General features: G+C 60.5%; 1 protein-coding gene across 1 annotated transcript in view; it reads left to right on the top strand.

Moving 5' to 3' along the window:
- The first annotated feature begins 275 nt into the window (after positions 1-275).
- The window catches only part of CELSR2 (cadherin EGF LAG seven-pass G-type receptor 2), a 29,295-nt gene continuing 5,092 nt past the window's right edge, over positions 276-24,478 (top strand). The window contains exons 1-27 of the mRNA XM_058819323.1: positions 276-2,937; positions 5,035-5,682; positions 6,248-6,470; positions 7,028-7,143; positions 7,522-7,610; positions 8,256-8,413; positions 8,857-9,020; positions 9,923-10,048; positions 10,490-10,656; positions 11,271-11,456; positions 11,568-11,681; positions 12,929-13,103; positions 13,769-13,914; positions 14,341-14,457; positions 14,669-14,852; positions 15,628-15,729; positions 16,473-16,567; positions 16,645-16,854; positions 17,494-17,677; positions 18,539-18,682; positions 19,307-19,475; positions 19,877-20,062; positions 21,170-21,296; positions 22,303-22,503; positions 23,005-23,179; positions 24,173-24,285; positions 24,357-24,433. Of these exons, the coding sequence (XP_058675306.1) occupies positions 291-2,937; positions 5,035-5,682; positions 6,248-6,470; positions 7,028-7,143; positions 7,522-7,610; positions 8,256-8,413; positions 8,857-9,020; positions 9,923-10,048; positions 10,490-10,656; positions 11,271-11,456; positions 11,568-11,681; positions 12,929-13,103; positions 13,769-13,914; positions 14,341-14,457; positions 14,669-14,852; positions 15,628-15,729; positions 16,473-16,567; positions 16,645-16,854; positions 17,494-17,677; positions 18,539-18,682; positions 19,307-19,475; positions 19,877-20,062; positions 21,170-21,296; positions 22,303-22,503; positions 23,005-23,179; positions 24,173-24,285; positions 24,357-24,433 (7,043 nt within the window). The 5' untranslated portion in view covers positions 276-290. The remainder of the gene's footprint in view (positions 2,938-5,034; positions 5,683-6,247; positions 6,471-7,027; positions 7,144-7,521; positions 7,611-8,255; positions 8,414-8,856; positions 9,021-9,922; positions 10,049-10,489; positions 10,657-11,270; positions 11,457-11,567; positions 11,682-12,928; positions 13,104-13,768; positions 13,915-14,340; positions 14,458-14,668; positions 14,853-15,627; positions 15,730-16,472; positions 16,568-16,644; positions 16,855-17,493; positions 17,678-18,538; positions 18,683-19,306; positions 19,476-19,876; positions 20,063-21,169; positions 21,297-22,302; positions 22,504-23,004; positions 23,180-24,172; positions 24,286-24,356; positions 24,434-24,478) is intronic.

Here is a 24,478-nt window from a genome sequence, read left to right as displayed (position 1 = left end):
TCAGGGACACTGTGGACACTGGACATGCTGGGAACACCAATATCCCCAGGGAGACCAGTGGCACTGGGGATGCGATAGACCCTAGGGATGTTGTGGAGTTCCAGACCACAGCAGTCCCCAGGCCCCCCATACCTCACCATCGTCCCTGCCGCAGCCCCAACACAGCACCGCAGTTCCAGCCCTCCAGCTACCAGGCCACAGTGGAGGAGAACCAGCCAGCAGGCACTCCAGTGACACAGGTGACAGCACAGGACCCTGATGAGGGGGAGGCAGGCCGGCTGCAGTACTCTATGGCTGCGCTCTTCGACAGCCGCTCCGATGACCTCTTCAGTGTAGACCCTGTCACTGGTGCCATCAGCACCGCTGCACCGCTGGACCGCGAGAGCAAGAGCACTCACGTGTTCCGTGTGACAGCAGTGGACCATGGGATACCCCAGCGCAGTGCCATGGCCACACTGACAGTGACAGTGAGCGACACCAACGACCATGACCCTGCCTTCGAACAACCAGAATACCGGGAGAGTGTGCGAGAGAATCTGGAGGTGGGCTATGAGGTACTGACAGTGCGGGCCACCGATGGCGACGCTGGTCCCAATGCCAACGTCCTCTACCGCCTCCTCAATGCCGGTGATGCCAATGGGGTCTTTGAGATCGATTCCCGTTCAGGCGTCATCCGCACCCGTGGCCCTGTGGACCGGGAAGTAGTGGATGCCTTTGAGCTGTTGGTGGAGGCCACAGACCAGGGCCAGGATCCAGGTCCCCGGAGTGCCACAGCCACTGTCCGCATCGCTGTGGAGGATGACAATGACAATGCGCCGCAGTTCAGTGAGCGACGTTATGTGGCACAGGTCCCTGAGGATGTGGTGCCCAATGTGGCGATTTTGCAGGTGATGGCCACCGACCGTGACAAAGGCAGCAATGCAGTGGTGCACTACAGCATTGTCAGCGGCAACACCCGTGGGCACTTCTACATCGATGCGCAGACAGGCACGCTGGATGTCGTTACCCCTCTGGACTACGAGGTCACCAAGGAGTTCACCCTGAGGATCCGGGCGCAGGACGGTGGCCGCCCACCTCTCTCCAACATCAGTGGTTTGGTTACCATCCAGGTGTTGGATGTCAATGACAATGCACCCATCTTTGTCAGCACGCCCTTCCAGGCCACCGTGCTGGAGAATGTCCCCATTGGCTACTCGGTCATCCATATACAAGCCATTGATGCCGATTCAGGTGACAACAGCCGGTTAGTTTACACCCTGCTGGAGACTGGCACCAGCTTCCCCTTTACCATCAACAACAGCACCGGGTGGATTGTGGTGGCCTCTGAGCTGGACCGGGAGGTAGTCGACTTCTACAGTTTCGGGGTGGAGGCGCAAGACCATGGCACCCCCCCAATGGCCTCCACAGCCAGTGTCAGTGTCACCATCCTGGATGTCAATGACAACAGCCCTGAGTTCACCCAGCGGGAGTATGGCGCCCGCCTGAACGAGGATGCTGCAGTGGGCACCAGTGTCCTGACTGTCTCTGCTGTTGACCGTGATGCTTACAGCGTCATCACATACCAGATCTCCAGTGGCAACACCCGCAACCGGTTCTCCATCACTAGCCAGAGCGGTGGTGGGCTCATCTCCCTTGCCCTGCCCCTGGACTACAAGCTGGAGCGGCAGTACCTGCTCACCATTGCTGCCTCTGATGGCACCCGCCAGGACACTGCCCAGGTGGTTGTCAACGTCACTGATGCCAACACCCACCGCCCCGTCTTCCAGAGCTCCCACTACACCATCAACATCAATGAGGATCGGCCAGTGGGCACAACAGTGGTGGTCATCAGTGCCACAGATGAGGACACAGGGGAGAACGCCCGCATCACCTACCTGATGGAGGACAGCATACCCCAGTTCAGTATTGCTGCTGATACTGGTGCTGTCACCACCCAGATGGAGCTGGACTATGAGGACCAGGTGTCCTACACCTTGGCCATCACAGCACGGGACAATGGTATTCCGCAGAAATCTGACACAACTTACCTGGAGATCCTGGTGAGTGATGTCAATGACAATGCACCCCAGTTCCTCCGTCATTCCTACCAGGGATCCATCTACGAGGATGTCCCCACTTTCACCAGCGTCCTCCAGGTCTCTGCAACTGACCGTGACTCTGGGCTCAATGGCAGGGTCTTCTACACCTTCCAAGGGGGTGATGATGGTGATGGTGACTTCATCATTGAGTCCACCTCAGGCATTGTCCGCACCTTGCGCCGTCTGGACCGGGAGAATGTGCCACTGTATTCCCTGCAGGCATTTGCCGTGGATAAGGGGGTCCCAGCCCGGCGGACGCCAGTAGAGATCCAGGTGACAGTGTTGGATGTCAATGACAACCCGCCCGTGTTCGAGCAGGACGAGTTTGACATCTTTGTGGAGGAGAACAGCCCCATTGGGCTGGTGGTAGCCCGGATCACCGCCACCGACCCCGACGAGGGCACCAATGCCCAGATCATGTACCAGATCGTGGAGGGCAACATCCCCGAGGTCTTCCAACTGGATATCTTCTCTGGAGAGCTCACCGCCCTGGCTGACCTGGACTATGAAACCAAGGCTGAATACATCATGGTGGTCCAGGCAACCTCGGCACCACTAGTGAGTCGGGCCACCATCCATGTACGCCTGCGTGACACCAACGACAACAGCCCCCAGCTCAAGAACTTCGAGATCCTCTTCAACAACTACATCACCAACCGCTCTGGCAGCTTCCCTGGGGGCATCATTGGCCGCATCCCTGCCTATGACCCTGACGTCTCTGACCACCTCACTTATGCTTTTGAGCAGGGCAATGAGCTCAACCTTGTGCTGCTGGACCCACACAGTGGGGACCTGCGCCTCAGCCCGGCCCTGGACAACAACCGCCCACTTGAGGCCGTCATGAGGGTGTCTGTCTCTGGTAAGACCCCCACCTATAGAGGCACCTTGCAGGGGGAGTGAAGTTTGTGGGTATATCAACCTCTATTTCTGCATGGAGGCGAGGTGTTATGGGGTCTCACTACCCTGTTTTGGCTGTCCCCACCTTCCAGATCAGAAGGGATGATGTGTTGTGGGGTCCCATGACTCCACTGAGGTGTTTTGGAGTTCTGCCATCCCATCCTGGTTGCCTCCACCTTCCAAATATATGGGAAGGGGGAATAATGGGATGCTGTGCCCCCCTCACACCCCAGACATCCAAGCTGGAGGCTTTCCCCACCCCCTTGGGCTGTCGTGCTGTCCAGAGGTGGTCCTGGCACTTCTCTGTCTGTCACTGAGCAGGGTAGGGCAGGACCCAGTGCACATACTGGGGGAGCAGAGGCTGGTGTAAGCCAGCAGGGTCCTGGTACCCTTGGGGGCTTATTATGAATGAGGGTGTGATGGGTGAATCTAGGAAGGCTCAGGGTGCAGTGCAATATTGGGGGAGTCCTGGCACTGCCATATTTGTGTTTCCAGGAGACTCCACTTGAATGAATTCAGTGCAGGAGACACAAGGCCTGGTGTGTGTATTTGGGTGGGCAACCTGGCCTCCACTGAGATGTCCCCAAACCCAGTGTGGGGGGGGATCATCACAAGATAAGGGGGATTGTGCCATCAATTGTCATCAACATTTGGGTGGTGGGGTGTCCAGGAGGTGTTTCTGGGGGATGGGAGTCATCCCAAGGTGGATGATCACCTCCTTGGTCACCCCCAGGTCAGGGGAAAACTGGGTCACAGGCCATGCCTGATGTCCATTGTCCCCATCACCCCACAGCTTCCCCTGGCAGGGGTCCCTGCTCTGGCCACACAAAGCAGGGGGCCCAGGGCACAAAGGGTGGGGGCAGGGAGTCCCCCGTGTCCCCCCACAAGCGCAGGGGCAGGCAGGAGGGAAACAAAAGGTCCAGCCATAGCTGGGCCCTCGCAGCCGCAGCCATGGTAACCTTCCCCCCCCGCCAGCCACTGGCTACCAGTCACAGGCCACGGGCCACTGGGCAGCCCTGGCCCCTGTCACCCCCTGCAGCACTTCCTTCTGCCGGCTTGGCCCCCCACCTGTCCCCATGTTCCCTTCATCCATCTGTCTGCCTGCTCCCCATCTGTCCTGCATCCCACTGCCCTCAGCCAGGGGGAGGACAAGGAAGAAGAGAAAGGTGGGTGCCCCAGTGCTTAGCAGAGATTTTGCTGCCCCAGCCCCACAACTAACACCAACTCCACAATCAGCACCAGCCCCTTGACCAGCACCATCCCCATACCAGCCCCAGCCTCAGAAACAGCTCTAACCCCAGAAACCAGCACCAACCCCACAACCAGTGCTGACTCCATAACCAGCTTCAGCCTCATAGACATAACCAGCCCCATAACCAGTCCCAACCCCATAACCTACCACCAACCCCATTTAGATGCCCCACCCCACAGTGTCCAGGCAGGATGGGCACCCCATGACCCACACTGTCCCCATTCCATGGTCGCCAAGTGGAATGGGCATCCACCACCAGCACCAGCCTTATAACCAGCACTGTCCCCATTCAGTAGTGGCTAGGTGGGACAGAAGCCTTGTAACCAGTTCCAGCCCCATTGCCAACACCATCCCCATCCTGCTGTCCCTACCCTAAGTAGGTGGCATGGGCACTCCAAAAACAGTACCAGCCCCATAACCAGCACCAACCCTATAACCATCACTTTCCATGCCTTGGTGGCTGAGTAGGAAAGGTCCCCCATAGCCTGCACTGTCCCCACCTGACTCTATCCATTCCATGCTGGTCAAGCAGGATGGGCACCTCATAGCCATTATTGTCCCCATTCCACAGTGGCTACATGGGCCAGGTGTTTCATGGCCAGTGCTGTGCCCATTCTATGGTGGCCGAGCAGGTCAAGCCCCCACAGCACCATCTCCGTCCAACAGCAGCTGATTTGGTTGGTTGCCCCATATCTAGCACGATTCCCAGTGTTGTCCATTGTCCACAGCACATATCTCGCACCATCCTTTCCCAGAGTTGTCCATTGCTGTCACTGACTCCCTCCTGTGTCCCCCCTTTGTCTCCAGATGGCGTTTACAGTGCAACGGCGCAGTGCACGCTGCGGGTGACGGTGATCACAGATGAGATGCTCAGCAACAGCATCACCCTGCGTTTGGCCGACATGTCCCAGGAGCGCTTCTTGTCCCCCCTACTCAGCCTCTTCCTGGAGGGAGTGGCCGCTGTCCTGGGCACCCCCCGCCACCGCGTCGTCCTCTTCAACATCCAGGCAGACACAGACGTGGGGCCGGCGCGGATCCTCAATGTCAGCCTCTCGGCGCTGCTGCCGGCGGCGGTGCCGGGCGCATCGCGGTTCTTCTCGTCGGAGGAGCTGCAGGAGCGGCTGTACCTGAACCGATCGCTCCTGGCAGCTACCACGGCCCAGCGAGTCCTGCCCTTTGATGACAACGTGTGTCTGCGCGAGCCCTGCGAGAACTATATGCGCTGCGTGTCTGTTCTGCAGTTCGACAGCTCCGCGCCCTTCCTCGCCTCCGACACCATCCTTTTTCGCCCCATCCATCCCGTCACGGGCCTGCGCTGCCGCTGCCCGCCTGGCTTCACCGGCGACTACTGCGAGACCGAGATCGACCTCTGCTACTCCAGCCCCTGCGGCAACAACGGGCGGTGCCGGAGCCGTGAGGGTGGATACACTTGCGAGTGTCACGAAGACTTCACCGGTTAGAGTCACTGGGCAGCCCTTCCTCGCGGTGTCCATCCTCATATTTCCTCATCCGGCCCCTCTTCAGCCCTCCCTCACTCCTTCCCTCCCTCTGCCGGTAGACTGGTGGCACTGGGGCCATACCCCCTGCGCCCACCCTGGGGCTCCAGCCCCCACGGGACCCCTGGCGGGGGATGCCAGCCAGGTGGCGGAGGGCATGTGAGAGGAGGGGGTGTCTTTGGGTTTCCATGGTAATGGGAGCTGGTTACCATGGTAATAGAGCTGGGAATAAAGATACTGGGGGGCAGGGAGGGAGAGGAGATCTCCACCCTCCTACTTAGGGTTCTTGGTGTCACACTGGGGAGCCCTGTGAGTGCCTGGGGGGAGAACTCGGGGGTTACTGGGGGGTGGCGAGGAGAGAGGATCCCCGCTCCCCATTTTTGGGATGCTGGTGCCATTGGGGTATCACACAGGGGAGCCCTGCAAGCTGAGCACCTGAGGGGGGCCACTTTGGGTTTAATAGGGAGGTGTGGGGGGAAGATGGGACTCCTTACCCCAGTTTTGGGGTTCTGGATGTCACACAGGGGAGCACTGTGAGCTGAGTGCCCGAGGGGGCCGCTGCACCCCAGGGGTCTGCCGGAATGGGGGCACCTGCCTGAACCTGCTGGTGGGGGGATTCCGGTGTCAGTGCCCCCCTGGGCACTATGAGAAGCCCTTCTGCACCATGAGCACCCGCAGCTTCCCCCCGCACTCCTTCCTCACCTTTCGTGGCCTCCGCCAGCGCTTCCACTTCACCCTGAGCCTCACGTGAGCCTGGGGGAATCTGGGGAGGTGGAGGGTGATGTGTGCTCCTATGGGTGTCACATGGAGTGTGGGGTAGATGGTGATGTTTGTCCTGTTGGCATGAGATGAGGTGATGGGGTGTGAGGTGATGAGTGTCTTGTGAACACTGCATTTGTGCCCTCATTGGCATAATTTGGGATGTGGGATGGTGGGTGTCACAAGGGCATCAGATGGGGTGGGGATACCTCATTGGCATCATGTGCGATGGGTGGTGATCAGTACCCCATGTGCATCATATGGGCTGTGGGGTGATTGTGTGTGGGGTGATGGGCACCCTGAGGGCACAGGGTAGGAGCAAAGGGTGTGGGTGACCCCTTGGCATGGAGGGCAGTGGGGTGGGGGACACCTTGTAAGGGCAGGGGCTGATGTGTATGAGCATCTCACAGTGGATACAAGGTCATGGAGTAGGGCATGAGGGGTGTGCCTTGGGGCACGGCAGGGTCAGGGGGTGTTGGGGAGTGCCAGGGAGGCATGTGGGATTGCAGGGTATTGGGGCCTGGCACTGCCCTTGTGTCCCCCAGGTTTGCCACGCAGGAGCGGGATGGGCTCTTGCTGTATAATGGGCGCTTCAACGAGCGGCATGACTTCGTGGCACTGGAGATTGTGGACGAGCAGCTGCAGCTCACCTTCTCAGCAGGTACGTGCTGCCCCTGCCCTGCCCTGGCCCTGTACCCTGACACCCTTGTGGGCCCTGTATCCTTCACTGGATCCCTCACTTCATCCCAGAGATCCCATCTTGGCACTGCCTGGCACTGCATCTCTCATTGCATTCCTCACTGCATTCCTCACTGCATCCCTGGCCTGCCATTCTTGGTGCTGCCCAACACTGCATCCCCAACATCCCATGCCTGACACTGCCTCCCTGGCACTACATCCTGGACATTCCCTTGCTAGCTGCAACCCCTGCATCATGTCCCCAACACTGCATCCCTGGCACTGCATCCTGGACATCCCATTCCTGGCACCACCACCCCTCCTTGCCTCTGGCTGTATTGCCCTGATGCTGTGCCCACAGGTGAGACCACCACCATGGTGTCACCCTTCGTGCCAGGAGGAGTCAGCGATGGGCAGTGGCACCGGGTGCAGCTGCACTACTACAACAAGGTGGGGGAATGGGGGTCTTGGGGGGCGCAGTGTGGGGGGAGTGTTTGGGGCAGACAGAGGAAAGGAAGATGAAGGGGAAGGGTGGGGGAATGCAGAGATGGGGTGGGTCAGGTAGGGGATTTGCGGCACCTAAAGGGCCCCTAAGGGATGTGCCCACCCATGGGGGTCCCAAGGGATGGAGATGGGAGACGGAGGAAGAGAAAGGAGTGGAGGGCAAGGGGGTGTTGGAGGGATGAGAATAGAGAGGAAATTTGGGGAACTCCAAGGGACTGTCAAGAGATGCCCCCATCCATGAGGATCCCAAGGACCCGCACCCACTTCCTCACCCATTGGTCCCCTTGGGAATCCCATGTACTTTCCTCACCTGTAGGGACCCCTGAGGAATTGGAATGGGGAGATGGAGGAAGAGGAGGTCAAAGGGATGGAGGCTTGGGGGGGATGAAGGGGACCATTGAGGGGTTTAAGGGGGGCTGAAGGGATGGAGGGGAGTGTTGGGGGATCTGAAGGATGGGGGGCTTGTGGGCTGGAGGGACATGGGAGCGCCGTAAGGGTTGAGGGGTCAGAGGGCAGTGGGAGGATGAGGAGCAGGACAGAGGCTGCAGGATGGGGATCCTGGGCCCCCCTGCCTAATATGGGGCCCCCCAGCCGGTTGTGGGGCGCTCGGGGGTCCCACAGGGCCCCTCAGAGCAGAAGGTGGCTGTGGTGACTGTGGACGACTGCGACACAGCCATGGCCCTGCGCTTCGGGCCCCGCCTCGGCAACTACTCCTGCGCTGCCCAGGGCACCCAGACTGGCAGCAAGAAGTGAGAGGGGCATGGGGATCCCATGGGCGGGGTCCCTTGGGGTACCCATAGAGGGGTCCCTTGTAGGTGAATGGTCCCTTAGGGTGTGGTACCTTTGAAGTCTTCACTGGTGAAAGGTCCCTTGGGGGTTACAGATTCCTATGGATGGGGGAGTCACTGGAGGTCCCCATGGGTTTGGGGGGTTCTCTTGGGGTCCCCATGTCACTGGGGGGAAGTGGGGATTCCCTTGGGAGTCTGTTGAGTTCCCCATGGGGGAACACCCTTTGGGTGGTCCCTCAGGTCCCCATAGGTTTTGGGGTGAGTGAGTATTCTTTGGGGTCCCCTTGTGACTCCCATGGGATAGGGGGTGGCTGGGTGTCCCTTGAGGTTCCATCAGGGTCCCCACGGGTTGTGGGGTCCCTCGGGGGTTTCTTGAGTCCCTGAGGTGATGGTGTGCTCTGCAGGTCACTGGACCTGACGGGGCCACTGCTGCTGGGGGGAGTCCCAACACTGCCCGAGAGTTTCCCAATCCGCAGCCGGCACTTTGTGGGGTGCATGCGGCACCTCCACATTGACCAGCGCCCCGTGGACATGGCAGCCTTCATTGCCAACAACGGCACCCTGCCCGGTGGGCTCCGGGATCGGGACACTGGCGAGGGGCTGGGAGGGGCTGTGCTGCTTCCAGCAGGGCCAGATGGGGTGGGGGGTTAAAGGGTAGCTGAGAAGTGTGGCTGTGTCCCCTGAATGATGGGAGGGGGTTCCAGGGCTGGAGGGATGGATGAGGGTCCAGGGGTGTGGGGGATGCTGTGCTCCCTGGGTCTGGAATGGGAGTTTAGGGAGTGCAGGTGTGGGTTGAGGGGTACCAGGACCTTGGTGCTGTGCCCCCCTGGGTGTGGGGAGGAGGTACCGGAGTAATGGTGCTGGATGGGGGTCCAAGGGACACAGGGCAGAGCTGTGGGGAGGGGGTGAGAGGATGTCAGCCCCACGGGGCTGAAGAGAGGTCCAGGGAACAGGCTGGGGCTCCCCAGGGGGTGGGATGGGAAATCAAGGGGTGCAGGTTTGAGTTCAGGGTTGCCAGGGCCACAGGGTGGGGGGTATAGAGTAGGAGTTGTTGGGGCTTGAGGGTTGGCTGAGGGCCCAGGTCTGGGCAGGACTTGGGCATCTCTGTGTCCTGTGGGTGTGGGGAGGGGGTGCCAGGCTCATGGGGCTGGATGGGAGTCCAGGGACACAGTGATAGAACATTCTGTGTCTCCTGGTTTTGGGCTGGGGGGTGAGTGGCTGCCAAGGCCATCGAGCTGGAGTGCGTGGCACAGACAAGGCTGTGTCCCCTGGGGGTGGGGTGAGGAGGTGCCAGGACTGGGGAGCTGGATGGGGCTGTATCCCCTTAGGGGTTGGGGATGTGGGGTGGGGGCTCAGGGGGTACTAGGACCATGGGGTTGGATGAGGGTTCAAGGATGTGGGGATGTCTGTGCCCCATGGGACTGGGGGTTCCAAGTCAAGTGTGAATGTGACCCCAGTGCCCCCTCACAGGTTGTCCTCCCAAGAAGACCCTGTGTGACACCAACACATGCCACAACGGTGGCACCTGCGTGCATGAATGGGGGGGGTTCAGCTGCCGCTGCCCACTGGGCTTTGGGGGAAAAACCTGCCAGGAGGGTACTGGGGGGCCTGGGGGGACATTGTGGTGGGGTTGTGTGGCATCCATAGGCTTGTTTTGGAGCAATGGGGGGCATGGGGAGGGTCTCTGGGTGGGTGTGAGGGGTGTGGAAAGGGGGTGAGGGGCATCCCTGCTTGTTTTGGGTTCATCAGGGGGTATGGGGGATCTGTGGGTGGGTGCAGGAGATCTGTGGGAGAGTGTGTTGGCATCTGGGGGATGTGCGTGGGATCCCCAGGTGGGTGCTGGGGATCTGAGATTGGGTATGTGAGAGGCCACATGGGGTTGTGGGGGGTCATGGGTGGGGTGCGTGGGGTCCATGGGTGGGTGTGGGTGGCCTGTGTGGGGGGTGCACGGCCGTGTCATGGCACGGGCATCCCTGGGGTGGGCTTGTGGGGGGTCATGGAGTTGCCTGCCCCCTGTCCCACGTGCATGCCCCGCAGAAATGGTGGGCCCGCAGCGGTTCCTGGGCAGCAGCCGCGTGGCGTGGACCGGGCTGGCGCTGCCCCTCTCCCTGCCCTGGCCAGTCCGCATCATGTTCCGCACCCGGCACCCCCACGGGGTTCTGCTGCGGGCGGGGGCCGGAGCGCGCCTGAGCCTCATCCTGCAGGTGGGCACGGGGAGGCGAATAGGGGAGTTTTCCTGAGGAAGGGGCCGGGGAGGAGAGGTGGTTGCCATGGGGGTATTATTGATTTGAGTGGGGATCATTGCCACAGGAGGAATTGGTTTTGGTGTCATTGGCATGCGGGAGGTCATAGCTTTGGAGGGAGGTTGTTGCCCTGGCAGGGTATTGACTTGAGCAGGAGTATAGGGGGGTTGGCACTGGGGCAGTGCCAGGGGTTATTGCTCTGAGGATGGGGGTGTTATTGGCATTGGGGAGTTGTTGGCACAGGGTTTATTACCCTGGGGGGGGTCATTGCCCCGGGGGGGTCATTGGAATAGGAGGTATTGCTGGGGGGGTTATATATGGCCACGGGGAGGTAGTGGCATGGGGAGTTGGAATAGGGGAATTCCCCTGTGCCGGGGGAGCATTGCCCTGGGAGGGTCTGCTGGCATTGGCAGTATTGCTGGGGGTGGGGGGGAACAGTGCAAGGGGGTGCCATTCCTTGAGGGGGTATTACCTGAGGGGTTTTCTAACTGTCCCAGGGGAAATTGTATTTCCCGGTGGGCAATGTCTGGTGCCCATCAGGTTTTTGGGGTCCTTGACATGTCTACCCCTCACAGCTGAGCGAGGGACAGGTGGAGGCTGGTGCCTGGCAAGGGGGGTCCCGTTTGGCCACCCTGCGTCTGCCCCAGGCCAAAGTCAATGACGGTGCCTGGCACCACGTGGAGCTGGAGCTGCGGGGGGCCCCTGGCCATAGCCCCTCTGCCACCCTCCTCCTTCTCACCCTTGACTATGGCCGCCACCAGGTATGGGGAGACTGAGGCACAGGGGAACATCCACTCTGATGATCCCCGTGTGCCACTGTGGCACCCCCTGTGGCACCCCAAGGCACCCACGGGGGTCCCTGTGCCCCCCAGGCGGTGGGCGATGTCCCTGGAGAGCTGCAGGGATTGCGGCTGCGCACGCTGAGCCTCGGGGGGCTGCCGGGGGACAGCGGCACCGTGGAGGAGGGGTTCCAGGGGTGTCTGCAGGTATGGAGGTGCGGGCACCGAGGCTGTGGGGAGCATGGGGTGGAGGGTGTAGGGGAAGGGGGGTGGGCTTGGGAATGTGGAAGAGGGGATAAGGACATGGTCACAATGGGAGGGCGGCACAGGGATATGAACACAGGGACACAGCATAGGGCTTGGGGGAATGGGCACAGGGATGTGGGCACAGATACTGGTGATGTGGCACAGGGCACAATGAAGCAGGGCCTTACCTTGGGGATGGGGACAAGGGTATGATGAAGAGGGGCACAGGGACATGGGTACAGTGCTTGGGGACCTGGCACCGGCTTGGGGACATGGGATTTGGGAACATGACACAGAGAAGTGGGGGCATGGCAGGATAGTGGGGGGTACAGGGATGTGCACAAGGACAGGGGGACATGGGCAGGATGGAGAAGGGCACAGGGATGTGGGTACAGGGAGATGACACAGGACAAGGAGACATCAACTGTGTGGGCAGGACATTGGGGATACACTGCATAGTGACATAGGCCTGGGCAGATGGGGACATGGCTGTGGGGACTCGGGTGTGACTGGGGAGGTCGTGGGTTGTACAGGGGGTACCGGCTGGTGTTGGGGCCACTGAAGCACCCAGAGGTGACGTGACTGGAGAGGGGGGCTGGAATGACATAGTGGGTCCTGGTGTGGGGTTCAGGGTGTCACGTGTTGTGGAGACAGACTGAACAGGGTGACACAAAAGGTCCTGGGTGGTAGCGAGGGACATTGAGAGTGGGCATGGCACTGGGTCCGGGGGGGTCATGGTGGCTGGGGCATCACTGGGGTCACTGTCAGGTGACCCCACACAAGGAAGTTGGGTCGGGGTGAAGGGGTGTCCCAGGTCACTGAGAGGTCACTGCAGGGTGTCACCAGGTGGTGCTGAGGTACGCGACAGGCGACGTGACGCAGGGGCTTCAGGGTGGCACAGTGGATCCAGTGTCATGGTGGGGGAAACTGAGGAGAGGGTGACACTGCAGGGTGGTCCAGGTTGTCCTGGGGTGTCCTGCGTTGTGGCAGGGGACACTGAGGTAGGGATGGCAGTGGGGCAGGGGATTTTAGGGTGACACAGTGGGTTCTGTGTGGTGGTGAGATCACAATGATGGTGACACTGTGTAGGGAATTCTCATGGTGTCTCTGGGGAATGGTGCGGGAAACTGAGGCATGGAGTGGAGTGTGTTGGGGGGTCCAGGGTGGCTCAGGGGTCTTAGTGAAGACATTGATGAGTGACCCTGCAGGGCCTGCGTGTTGGGGACCCTGTGGTGACTGCGGATGCCCTGAGCCTGGCACAGGCGGCGCAGGTGAATGTGGAGGGGGGCTGTGCCCTGCCCGATCCCTGCGACTCGGGGCCCTGCCCCCCCCACAGCTACTGCAGTGACGATTGGGACAGTTTCTCATGCCGCTGCCACCCCGGTGAGCAGGGATCTCCCAGACCCCTGAAACCCCTTCAACACACCCCAGACTTCCCCCAGTGGCCCTGGAACTAACACCCATGTAACAACCCCCTCTGCCACCCCAGTGAATGGGGACACCCTGAGACCTCTGAGACTCCCCCAGCAGCCTCCCAACACTCCCCGACACTCTCCTGGCACAGACTGACGCCACCAGATGCTGACACCCCTGTGACACTCCTCATTTCTACACCTTTGAATGGAGACATCCTGACATCCCCTGACACCCCGTGGGACACTGACACCACTGAGACACCCCTGTGACACCTCCTACTGCTACCGTGGTGACCAGAGACCCCCTGGGACCTCCGACAAGTCCCAACACCCCCTGAGACACTGTCACCCCTCTGACACCCCCTACTGCCACCCGCATGAGTGGAAAACCCCCAGCATCTCCTGACAGCCCTGAGACACTGCCATCCCCAGCACTGCCACTCTGTGACATATTGCCCCAACAACACCACCCTTTCTGGGCACCCCCCCTCCACCCCTGTCCCCCAGGCACTGCCACCCTCCCTTGTCGCTGCCACTCCTTATCACTGTCACCCCTGGGCACTGCCCCTCACCCCCATCCCTGTCCCCTGTCAGTGTCTCCCGTTGTTGTCTCCAATCCTATCCTGTGCCCAGGGTACTTTGGTGACAGCTGTGTCAGTGCCTGTGCCCTGGACCCCTGCGAGCCTCCGGGCACCTGTACTCGCCATCCAGGCACGGCCCCCGGCTATGCCTGTCACTGTCCCCCAGGCACCTTTGGGGCCCTCTGCCAGCACCGGTTGGTGACACTGTGGGGCACACGCGTGTTCTGGGGGGGCGTGGGGCGCCCGGGGGAGCGGGGGCACAGCGAGGGACACTGGGGGCAGCGTGTGGGGTGAGAGGAGGGTGGGCATATGGGGCAGGGTACGTGTGACACCCCCTACTGCAAAGGGCATAGTGCATGTGCGAGAGCTGTGGTGGGTGTGCAAAAGGCAGGGGGAGCATGGAAAGGGCACAATGGCTGTGTGAGAGCTGTGGTGAGTATGCAGGGGCCACTGTGGATGAAAAGTGGTACTGTGGGTATAGAAGTGGCACAGTAGGGGTGCAAGGGGCACTGTGGGGGTACAGGTGGCACTGTGAGGGTACAAGTGGCCATGTGAGTTTACAAGTGGCATTATGGGACTACTCTGGCATGGTGCTCGAGTGCCAGCTCCATTGTCCCCAGGGAGGCACAGCCATGCCCACGGGGGTGGTGGGGACACCCCACGTGCGGCCCCTGCAGCTGTGACGTCACCCATGGCTTTGACCCAGACTGCAACAAGACCACGGGCGAGTGTCGTTGCAAGGTGGGACCTGCCAGCCCTTGTCACCTCCCCTGCCAACCCCTGCCACCCTCCTGTCACCTCTGTGTTTCTCCCTGCTACCCCACTGTCACCCTGTCACCTCCCTGTCACACCCTCCCATGCGCCCAACAACCTCCCGGTCACCTCCCTGTCACCCCCTGTCAGCCCCCTGTCACCCCATGCCCATGCCTGCAGTGACCCTGTGTCTCCCCAGGACAACCACTACCGCCCACCAGGAGGGGACACGTGCCACCCCTGTGAGTGTTACCCCACTGGGTCACTGTCGCGCCGCTGCGATGCCAACACTGGACAGTGCCCCTGCAAAGCTGGTGTCATCGGCCGTCACTGTGACCGCTGTGACAATCCCTTTGCTGAGGTGACAGCCAGCGGCTGTGAAGGTAGGAGACTGTCAGCTTGTGTCACCCTGTGTCACCCTGAGTGCCCACGGTCACCCTGCTGTAACCCTCCATTACTCTCTGTGACCTTGTGTCACCTTGTGTCATCCTGTGTCACTGAGTGCCAGTGACCAGGTATTACTGTCTCTCTGCTGTCACCCTACTGACCCCATTGTCACCTTGTGTCACCCCACTGTTACTCTCTGTCACACTGGTGTCACCCTGCTGTCATCCTGTGTCACCCTACACCACCCTATGCCATCCTGATGTTCACCTGTTCTGCCGCAGCTGTCATCCTGGGTGCCAGCAAGTTCCATTGTCACCCTTTATCGCCCTGTGTCACCCTACTCTGCCCTGTTGCAACCCTGTGTCACCCTGTGTTACTCCAAGTGCCAGTGACTGGGTGCTACTGTCACCCTTCTGTCACCCTGTGCTACCCTGCATCACTGCCTCGTTGCTTTGTGTCACCTGCTGTCACCCTGGCTGCTGGCAACTGAGTTCCACCAACACCTTGGTTGTTGGTGTAATCCCGTTGACACCTTGTGTCATCCCACTGTCACCCTGTGTCACACTGCTGTCACATTGCTATCACCCTGTGCCACTATGTCATCCTACTTTTACCCTGTGTTATCCTTTTGTCATCCTGCTCTGCCACTGCTGTCACCATGCTGTTAGCCTGTGTCACGCTGTGTTAGGCTGGGTTCCAGTGACCAGGTGCCACTGCTGCCCTGCTGTCACCCTGAGTCCCCCATTTTGATGCCCTGTTGTGTCTTTGCAGTGAACTATGACAGCTGTCCCCGGGCCATCGAGGCCAGCATCTGGTGGCCCCGCACTCGGTTTGGGCTGCCAGCTGCAGCCCCGTGCCCCAAGGGCTCTGTTGGTATGTGGGGACATGGGGACAGGACGAGGGTGGCACTGGGCACACTGATAGAAAGGGGCTGGGGGTGACATGGTAGTGACATCACTGGGATAGGGCTTAGAGGGGTGGCATTGCTTGGGTGGTACAGGGAGGTGACACTGTGATTGCACTGCTGAGACATGGTGGGGAGAGAGGACACCATGGTGTCACTTCAGGGTGGTGATATGGTGGTGGCACTGCTATGGGATGTTGACACCAGTGGGAGACAAGGCTGGGGTGTGGCAGCACCAGTTGGATGGAGCTGGGGTGGGGAGGTGCCATGAGGCATCACTGGGACAGGGCAGGGGGGTGATACTGTGTGTTAACAGTGGTGTTACTGGGTTGGTACCAGGAGGCGACACTGGGGTGGCACGGCTAGGATGGGTTAGGGGTGGTGACACCTTGGTGGTACTACCAAGTTGGAGTAGGGGTGACCTAAGTGTAGACTTGCTGAGATGAGGCTGTGGTGTCACTGCAAAGAGTGTGACACTGGTGGCATCAGGACTGGTGATTGTCATGGTGGTGTCACTGGGGGGTGGCACAGGAGTGTGACACTGGTGGCACAGCTGGAACAGGGCATGGCACCACTGGGACAAGGCTGGGGGCACCACTCTGGCATCACTGCACGGTGGAGTAGGAGTGTGACACTGGCAGCACTGCTAGCGTGCTGTGAGGTGAGGCTGCCCCATTGTCCCCATGGTGCACTCAGTGTCCCCATCCCACAGGCACAGCACTGCGCCACTGTGACGAGCACAAGGGCTGGCTGCCCCCCAACCTCTTCAACTGCAGCGCACTGGCCTTTGCTGCCCTTCGCCCCTGGGTGAGCCGGGGAACACCAGCCGCAGCCATGCGACAGTGCCGCTGGGGCTCCCCTGACTCTGTGTGTGTCCCCCCAAGGCCGAGCAGCTGGTCGGCAACGAGTCCCAGTGGGATGCAGGGCAGTCCCGGCGCGTGGCGCTGGCACTGCGCGAAGCAACGCGCGAGGCCCGCGGGTACTTCGGCAGTGACGTGCACCTGGCATACCGCCTGGCAGGGGCCCTGCTGCGCCACGAGAGCCACCAGCGCGGTTTCCGCCTCGCTGCCACCCAGGACGTGCACTTCACTGAGGTGGGCCTGAGATCACAGGGAGGGGGACGTGCCCGGAGGGAGAACGGGCAAAGCGGAAAAGAGGTTGGGATGATGAGCGCTCCCATGGTGGGGGATGTGGGTGCATGAGCCCAGACACCAGGGTGATGGGCAGCCTGTTGGGGAGGGGTATTGGGGCAGGAGAGCAGAGACCCGGGTGACAGGCATTGCGGAGGGAGGTTGAGGGAGAAGGAAGAGAAGTTGGAGTTACGGGGACCCCTTTGGGGAGGGCCGTATTTGGGCAGAAGGTCAAACACTGGGGTGATGAGCATCTGCAGGGGGAGGGGGGAAGTCTTGGTGCAGGAATCTGGGTGCCAGGGTGAATGGCACCCATTTCGGAAGGATATTGATGAGGGATCCTATGCACCAGGGTGATAGGCATCCACCTAGAGAGGAATGTTGGTGTAGGAGGTTTGATACCAGGGTGGTGGGCAGTCCTGAGCAGTGCGTGTTGGTGTGGCTCAGTGTGCAGCCTCAGCTTTGTGGGGGTTCAGCACCCCCATTCCCCACTGCCAGTGCCGGGGTGCCCCCACCATAGAGTCCTGCAGGGCAGGTTAGGGACCCCCTGCCCAGACCATAAAGTGCCAGCTCCCAGTGCCACTGCCTCTGCCTTGCCCCCAGAACCTGCTGCGGGTGGGCAGTGCGCTGCTGGACATGGGGAACAAGCGTCACTGGGAGCTCATCCAGCAGACGGAGGGTGGCACAGCCCAGCTGCTGCAGCATTTTGAGGAGTATGCACGAGCCCTGGCACGGAATATGCCCCAGACTTACCTCAGCCCCTTCACCATTGTCACCCCTAACATCGGTCAGTGGGGACATGTGTGGCCAGAGGGATGGGGTGGGGGGGTATCTGCCTGGAAACATAGGCATGCTGGGAACATATGTTTGCCTGGGGACACACATGTGCCCTTGGTGTGGTGCTGGGCACATGGGCATGGATATGCCTGGGGGATGTATGTGCTGGGGACAATAGACGTGTGTGCTTGGGGACGTGTGTGTGCTCAGGGAATGTGTGTGTTTTGGGGGCATGGATGTGTGTCTGGGAACACAAACATGTATATACCTGGAGTATATGTGCACAAGGACATGTGAGCTGGGAGCATGCATGCATGTCTGATGGGTACCTGGGAACATGTGCTGAGGACACAGACATTTGTGTGGCTGGGGAACGTGTCCTGGGGAACATGGGTATGCCTAGAGGCATGTGTGTGTCCCTGGGGACATGGGCTGTGGTCTGTGTGCCCTGGGGTCAGTGGGTGCTGAGTACAGAGGGTGCTGTGTTCTGTCTGTTCCAGGGTTGGTGGGTACTGGGGTCAGTGGGTGCTGGGGTCCATGTGCCCAGGGACATGGGAGGGTTGGTGGCTGCTAGTGTCTGTGGGTGTATGGATTCATTGCTCCAGGGCCGTTGGATGCCAGGGTCAGTGGATGCTGGGCTCAGTGGGTTCTGGAGTCTGTGTTGCCACAGGATTGGTGGGTGGTGAGATCTATGGTGGGTGCCAAGGTCTGTGTTTCCCATGTTTGGTGGGTATCAGGATTGGTGGGTGCTGGTATTGGTGTGTACTGGGCCTGGTGCGCCCTGGTGTGCGCTGGGGTCGGTGGGTGTCGGGGTCTGTGTGCCTCAGGGTTGGTGGGGCCATGCTGGGCCATGGGTGACGTGGTGCCACAGTGGTGTCAGTGGTGCGGCTGGACAAGAGCAGCTTTGCGGGTGCCCGCCTGCCGCGGTATGAGGCGCTGCGGGGGGAGAAACTCCCAGATCTGGAGACGACCGTCATCCTGCCTGACAACATCTTCCAGCCCCCCAAGGACAGGCGTGAGTCTGGGGCATAGGGGGGACAGGGGGCAGGGTTGGGGACCCATTTGCATCCATGGGGCTGGAAGAGCTTGGAGGCTCCCCCCATTTGGCCATGGGGACATGGCACAGCTGGGGACCCTGGCTGGGGGCTGGCAGGGATCGGGGAACCCCAGATACCCATGGGCTGGCAGGGTTAGGAATCCCAGTGCCACCATGGGGAGTCCAGTGTGGCCACAGGGCTGGCAGGTTTGGGACCCCAGGATGGTACTGGCATGGCTGAGGACCCTGGTAAGGATGCAAAGACCAGGGACCCCAGGATGGCATCAGAGATCCTGGTGTGACCATGGCGGGGGGCAGGGTTAGGGACACAGATGTGACCATGGGACCTCATTGTGGTCATAGAGCTGACAGGGTTGGGGACCCTGGTGTGGACATGGGGACCCCTGGAGCTGGAAGTGTTGGGGGAACCTTGTTGTGGTCATGGCATTGGCAGAGCTGGGGACTCCAGGGTGGCCATAGGGACCCCAATGAGGTCTCAGAGCATCATGCTGCCCCCTGTCCATGGCCCCCCAGGCTCCTCAACCGGGCATGGGCAGGCACCACAGGGCACAGGTGGGCAGGAGGAGGAGGAGGAAGATGAAGCAGGCGAAGAGGAGAAAGTCGAAGAGGAGGAGGCAGGGATGACTGTGGTGACCCGGCACAAGCGCCACCCATCCCTGGGTGAGGGCCAGGCCATCGTCAGCGTCATCATCTACCGTACCCTGGCCGGTCTCCTGCCCCAGCACTTCGACGCCGACAAGCGCAGCCTCCGGTGCCACTGGGGATGGGGGCCTGGGGGGCTGGTGGTGGCACATGGGCTGTCAGGGCAAAACCAAGCATGTAGGGGGCAAGGGAGATGGAGCCAGGGGTGTCCAGAGGGTTCCCAAGGGAGGAATGGTAAAGAGGACACATGGAGTACCCAAGGCTGGGAAGCACAGAGAATGCCTGAGGATGGGGGGCAGAGGGTTTTCGAAGGTGGCTCAAGGGATGCCCAAGGATGGTGCACATAGGGTGCCCAAAAAAGAGGGCACAGGGGAGAAAGGAGTGCCCAAAAAAGAGGACAGGGTAGAAAGAGGTGCCCTCACAGTGTCTGTGTGGTGCCAGTACACTCTGTGGCACCAAGGTGGGTTTTGGGGCACCCTGAGTGGGCTCCCTGACACCAGTGTCCCCCAGGGTGCCCAAGCGCCCCGTCATCAACACACCAGTGGTGAGCATCAGCGTGCACACAGGGGGCACAGATGGCGTGGGGGACATGGGGACCCCCCAGGTGCTGGCCAAGCCCATCACCCTCCAGTTCCGGCTGTTGGAGACCCAGGAGCGCTCCAAGCCCATCTGCGTCTTCTGGAACCACTCTCTGTGGTGAGAGCAGGACAGGGGACACTCCAGGGGTGACAGGAACACCCTGGGGCCACTGAGACATCCCAGCAGAGAGGGACATGGGACTGGGGATGGGAACACCCTGGGGAAGATGGGTACACTCCAGAGGGACAAGGGATCTCCCCAGGGAGACAGGAGATCTGGGTGTAACAACACCCAGGGGAACAGGGAATATCCCAAGGAACACCCTGGAGGGATGGGGACATCTTGGGGGGACACAGACGTGCTGAGGTAACAGGGGACATGGCACACACCAGGGGAACAGGAAACACTGTGGGGGAGAGGGGCCATGGAAATGGGGACACCCCAGGGAGATGGGGACACCTCAGAGGGGACAGCAGATGTGTAATGGGGACACCCTAAGGAGATGCGGACACTCTGCGGGTACAGGGAGCATGGGGAAGGGGACATCCCATGGAGACAGGGGACGTAATAACAGGGATAAGGACACCTTGAGGTGACAGGGGACATGTGAATAGGGGACAGGGAGTATGGTGACAGGGCAGGATGGATGCCCCAATAACCCTGTGGGTAATGGGTGAGTAACATGGGAACAGGACGTGAGGGGGCAGCTGTAACCCTGGTGAGTGTCAGATAGGATGGGGGTGTGTTCCCAAATGGAGGGGTGTTCCCGGGTGAGTGTCCCTGGTGAGTGAGTGTCCCCAGGTGGTAGCGGTTGTCTCTGCTGGGTGGATGGATATCCCAGTGGGTGGGAGTATGTTGTCTGTGGATGTACCTGGTGGGTGTGAGTCCCTGTGGGAGGGTGACGCCAGCAGGTGTCCCCAGCACGTGTGTCCCTGGTGGATTTAAAGGGGTGGAGCTACACAGTGTGGGTGGGGTTTTGAGGGACACGGTTGAAGTGCTGTGAATGCTGGTGGGTGTCCAAGTGTGTGACGCCTTGGATGGATGTCCTGGGTCAGGTGCGTGTCCCTCGGTGGGGGTGGATGTTCCCGCTGGGCGTCCCTCGTGGGTGTCCCCAGTGGGTGAGTGGGTGTCCCTGGTGGGTGTCGCGGTGTGTGTGTATGTGTTTGTCCCCGGTGGGTGTCCTGGCGGGTTTCGTGGCTCACGTCACTTTCTGGTGCTGCGCAGGGCGGGCAGTGTAGGCGGCTGGTCCGCACGAGGCTGCGAAGTCGCCTTCCGCAACCAGAGCCACGTCAGCTGCCAGTGCCACCATCTGACCAGCTTTGCCGTCCTCATGGACATCTCCCGCCGAGAGGTGGGGACATAGGGGGACACGAAGGGGTGCATGGGGGAACAGGGTGACAGATGTGACACATGGGATGTGGAGGGACACAGTGACCCTGGGGGCAAGGAATGACTCAGGGTGAGGGCCCTGGTGGGCACAGGGGGGTGGATGGAGACACATGCAGAAATGGGCACAGCGTGTCAGGTGGTGCCACGCACAGGGCCGGGACTTTATGGACAAGGGCGGGGATTTTGATAAAAGGGGAGGGACAGGGCTAGGAGGGGCAGGGTCAGGGTGGAGGTGGGAGTGCTCATGGAGGTGGAACTGAGGGAAGTGTGGGGCTTAAGTGGGATGGCGCTAAATCCAAGGGGTACGGCTAAATCCAGTGGGTGGGGCTCCTTTGAGGCAGAACTAAGTGGGATGGGCCGGGCTATGTCAGATCTGTCAGAGGTGCCCCAGGTGCGGGTCCAGTCAGCGTGAGTGGGATTCCAGTGGGTGCAGCTGAGCAGGGTGGGCCGGTCGGTCTCCAAGGGGCAGAGCTGATGTGGGTGGGGTTACAAGAGGTGTGGTTGAGTGATGCAGGCATGTTTTCAGGGACTGTGGCTGAGTAATGTGGGCAGGGTTTCCTGGGGCGGGGTTGAAAACTGTGGGTGGGACATAAGGAGGTGCGGTCAGTGTTGTGGGCGCAGCTTCAGGGGGCAGGGTCCGGTGCAGGTGGGGTTGAAAGGGGCAGAGCTGAGAGATGTGGGTGGAGTTTTGAGGGCTGGGGCTTAGTGGTACGGGAAAGGTTTAAAAGGGTGGAGCTACAAGATGTGGGTGGGGTTTTGAGGGGCATGGTTGAAGCGCTGTGATTGGGGTTTCAAAGGGTGGGGTTACCAGGGGCGGGGCTGAATTATGTGGGCAGGGCTTCCTATTGGGCTATGCATTGTGGGCAGGACTTCCCAGGCTCAGGGGCTGATTGCTTTGTATGACGGGGATGTCTGGGGGTGCGTGCCACTGAGCACATGCCTGACATATGCCGATCCTGGTGCTGCAGAACGGGGAGGTGCTGCCGCTGGCAGCACTCACCTACGGCTCCCTGGGCGTGGGGCTGGCGGGGCTGGCGCTGGTGGTCCTGGCCCTGGGGACCCTGAGGCGGCTGCGCTCCAACCGCCACAGCATCCGCCGGCATGGCACAGCTGCACTGTTCCTTGCACAGCTTGTCTTCCTGCTTGGCATCAACCAGGCCGATGTCCCGGTGTGTGGGAAAAGGGGGCTGGGAAAGGAGGGAAGGATCACTGGGAAGGGCTGGTTGGGTCAGGGAATCTGCTGCCTTTGAATTGTTTGGGTTGGTGGAGCTGAAATGGGTGGGGCTAAGGGGTGGGCACGGCCATGGTGGGCTGGGCCTAAGGGGTGGCAGCTAAAAGACATGAGGACTATAATGGGTGGGGTCTGTCAAAGGGGTAGTGATCTCAAGGGGTGGAGTCTGTATAAAGGGGTGGGGCTTGCAAAGCAGAGGGTCTGATAAACGGGGTGAGGCTCCCTAAGGGATACATCTTATCTCAAAGGGCATGGCTGTCAAGGGGGTGGGGCCCATCAAAGAGGTGGGGCACTCAAGGGGGAGGCCCATAAAAGGAATGGGACCTTCTAGAGGAGTGTGACCTCAACAGAGGAATGAGTCTCAAAGGGGGAGCTCGGGGGGTTGTGCATATGGTTGGATGGGTGGGGCTGTGGGCTGGCACTGATGGGGCAGGTGCAGCTGGCGTGCACGGTGGTGGCCATCCTGCTGCAGTTCCTGTACCTGAGTGCGGTAGGCTGGGCGCTGCTGGAGGCGCTGCACCTCTACCGGCGCCGTAGCGAACCCCGTCATGTCGACCGTGGTCCCATGCGCTTCTACCATGTACTGGGCTGGGGACTGCCTGCCTTCATCACCGGTGAGCCCTCCTGTGAAACCCTGCTCTCATTCTCATGCCATGCCCTGGACCACCAGCTGCCCACCTCCACCTGAGTCAACAGCTTTTGGTGGCTACACACCCCCTTCTAGGCTATGGCCTGCCGCCTGAATCTCACTCCCGCAATCAGTTTGATGCATGGTGGGGTCCTATTTCCATGTGTAACCCTACACCCAGAATATAGGCCCACCCCCAAATCCATCTTTACCAGCATAGCCACACTCCTGGATATAACCCTGCCTCCAGCAGGATAGTCATGCCCAGTCCAAAACAGCCCCACTCCAAAAGTTTAGCTCCACCCTTAACCACCATAGCCCCACCCTGATACATAGGCAGAGTCATAGCTATGCCCTTGTCTATCAGACCCAGTCCCCAAGATCTTAGACAGGCCCCAGGGTCCATAATCCTACCCTCATTCATCATAGCTCTGCCTCCAAATTTCAGACACACCCCTGGGGTCATAGCCCCCTCCCAAAGAGTATAACCCTGGCAGACATTTTATTCTCACCACAAGAGTTTAGCCCCACCCTCATCCATCATTTCTCCACCCCAAGAGCATCTTTCCCAACGTCTTCAATATGCTCCCACGGCCACGGCCTTTCTCCATTAATCGTAGTCAGATACTCCCCCAGGATCTTAGCCCTGCCCTCATCAGCATAACCCCACCTCCAGAGACTAGATCTGTACTAACCTCTTAGACAAGCCCCCTGTGCCATATCCCTGCTCTCACCAGCACTGCCGCATGTCCAAGAGCTTAGGCAAACCTCATTTGCATAGCGCTGTCTCTACCCAGTGTAGCCACAGCCCCAAGAGCAGCACCAGCCCTGTGCCACCCATGAGCCATTCCCTGCCACTCCACGAGCCCCATCCTGCCATAGCTTCACACTGTTTAGCCCTGCTCCTCCCACCTTAGCCCAGTTTCCTCTTATAGCCCCATCCACTGAATTGGCCCCACTCCTGATCTCTCCTTTGCAGGACTGGCGGTGGGGCTGGACCCTGAGGGCTACGGGAACCCCGACTTCTGCTGGCTGGCCCTGCACGACAGCCTGGTGTGGAGCCTGGCTGGGCCCTGTGCTGCCGCTCTTGCTGTGCGTACAGGGCTGGGGGCTGGGGAGGGCATGGGACCCCCTATCACCCTGCTCACTCCCTGCACCCCCAGGTCGGCATCTTCTTCCTGGTGCTGGCAGCCAGGGCCACCTGTGCCACCCCTCAGGGCTTCCAGAAAAAGGGCTCAGCGTGAGTCACCCAGGCGGGGTCACCCGCAGGGGACAGGGGACACAG

This window comes from Ammospiza caudacuta, chromosome 24 (genome assembly GCF_027887145.1).
Source record: "Ammospiza caudacuta isolate bAmmCau1 chromosome 24, bAmmCau1.pri, whole genome shotgun sequence".
NCBI lineage: Eukaryota > Metazoa > Chordata > Aves > Passeriformes > Passerellidae > Ammospiza > Ammospiza caudacuta.
Note: the sequence above shows the minus strand (reverse complement) of the source record. Positions and strands in the feature narration are given on the sequence as shown.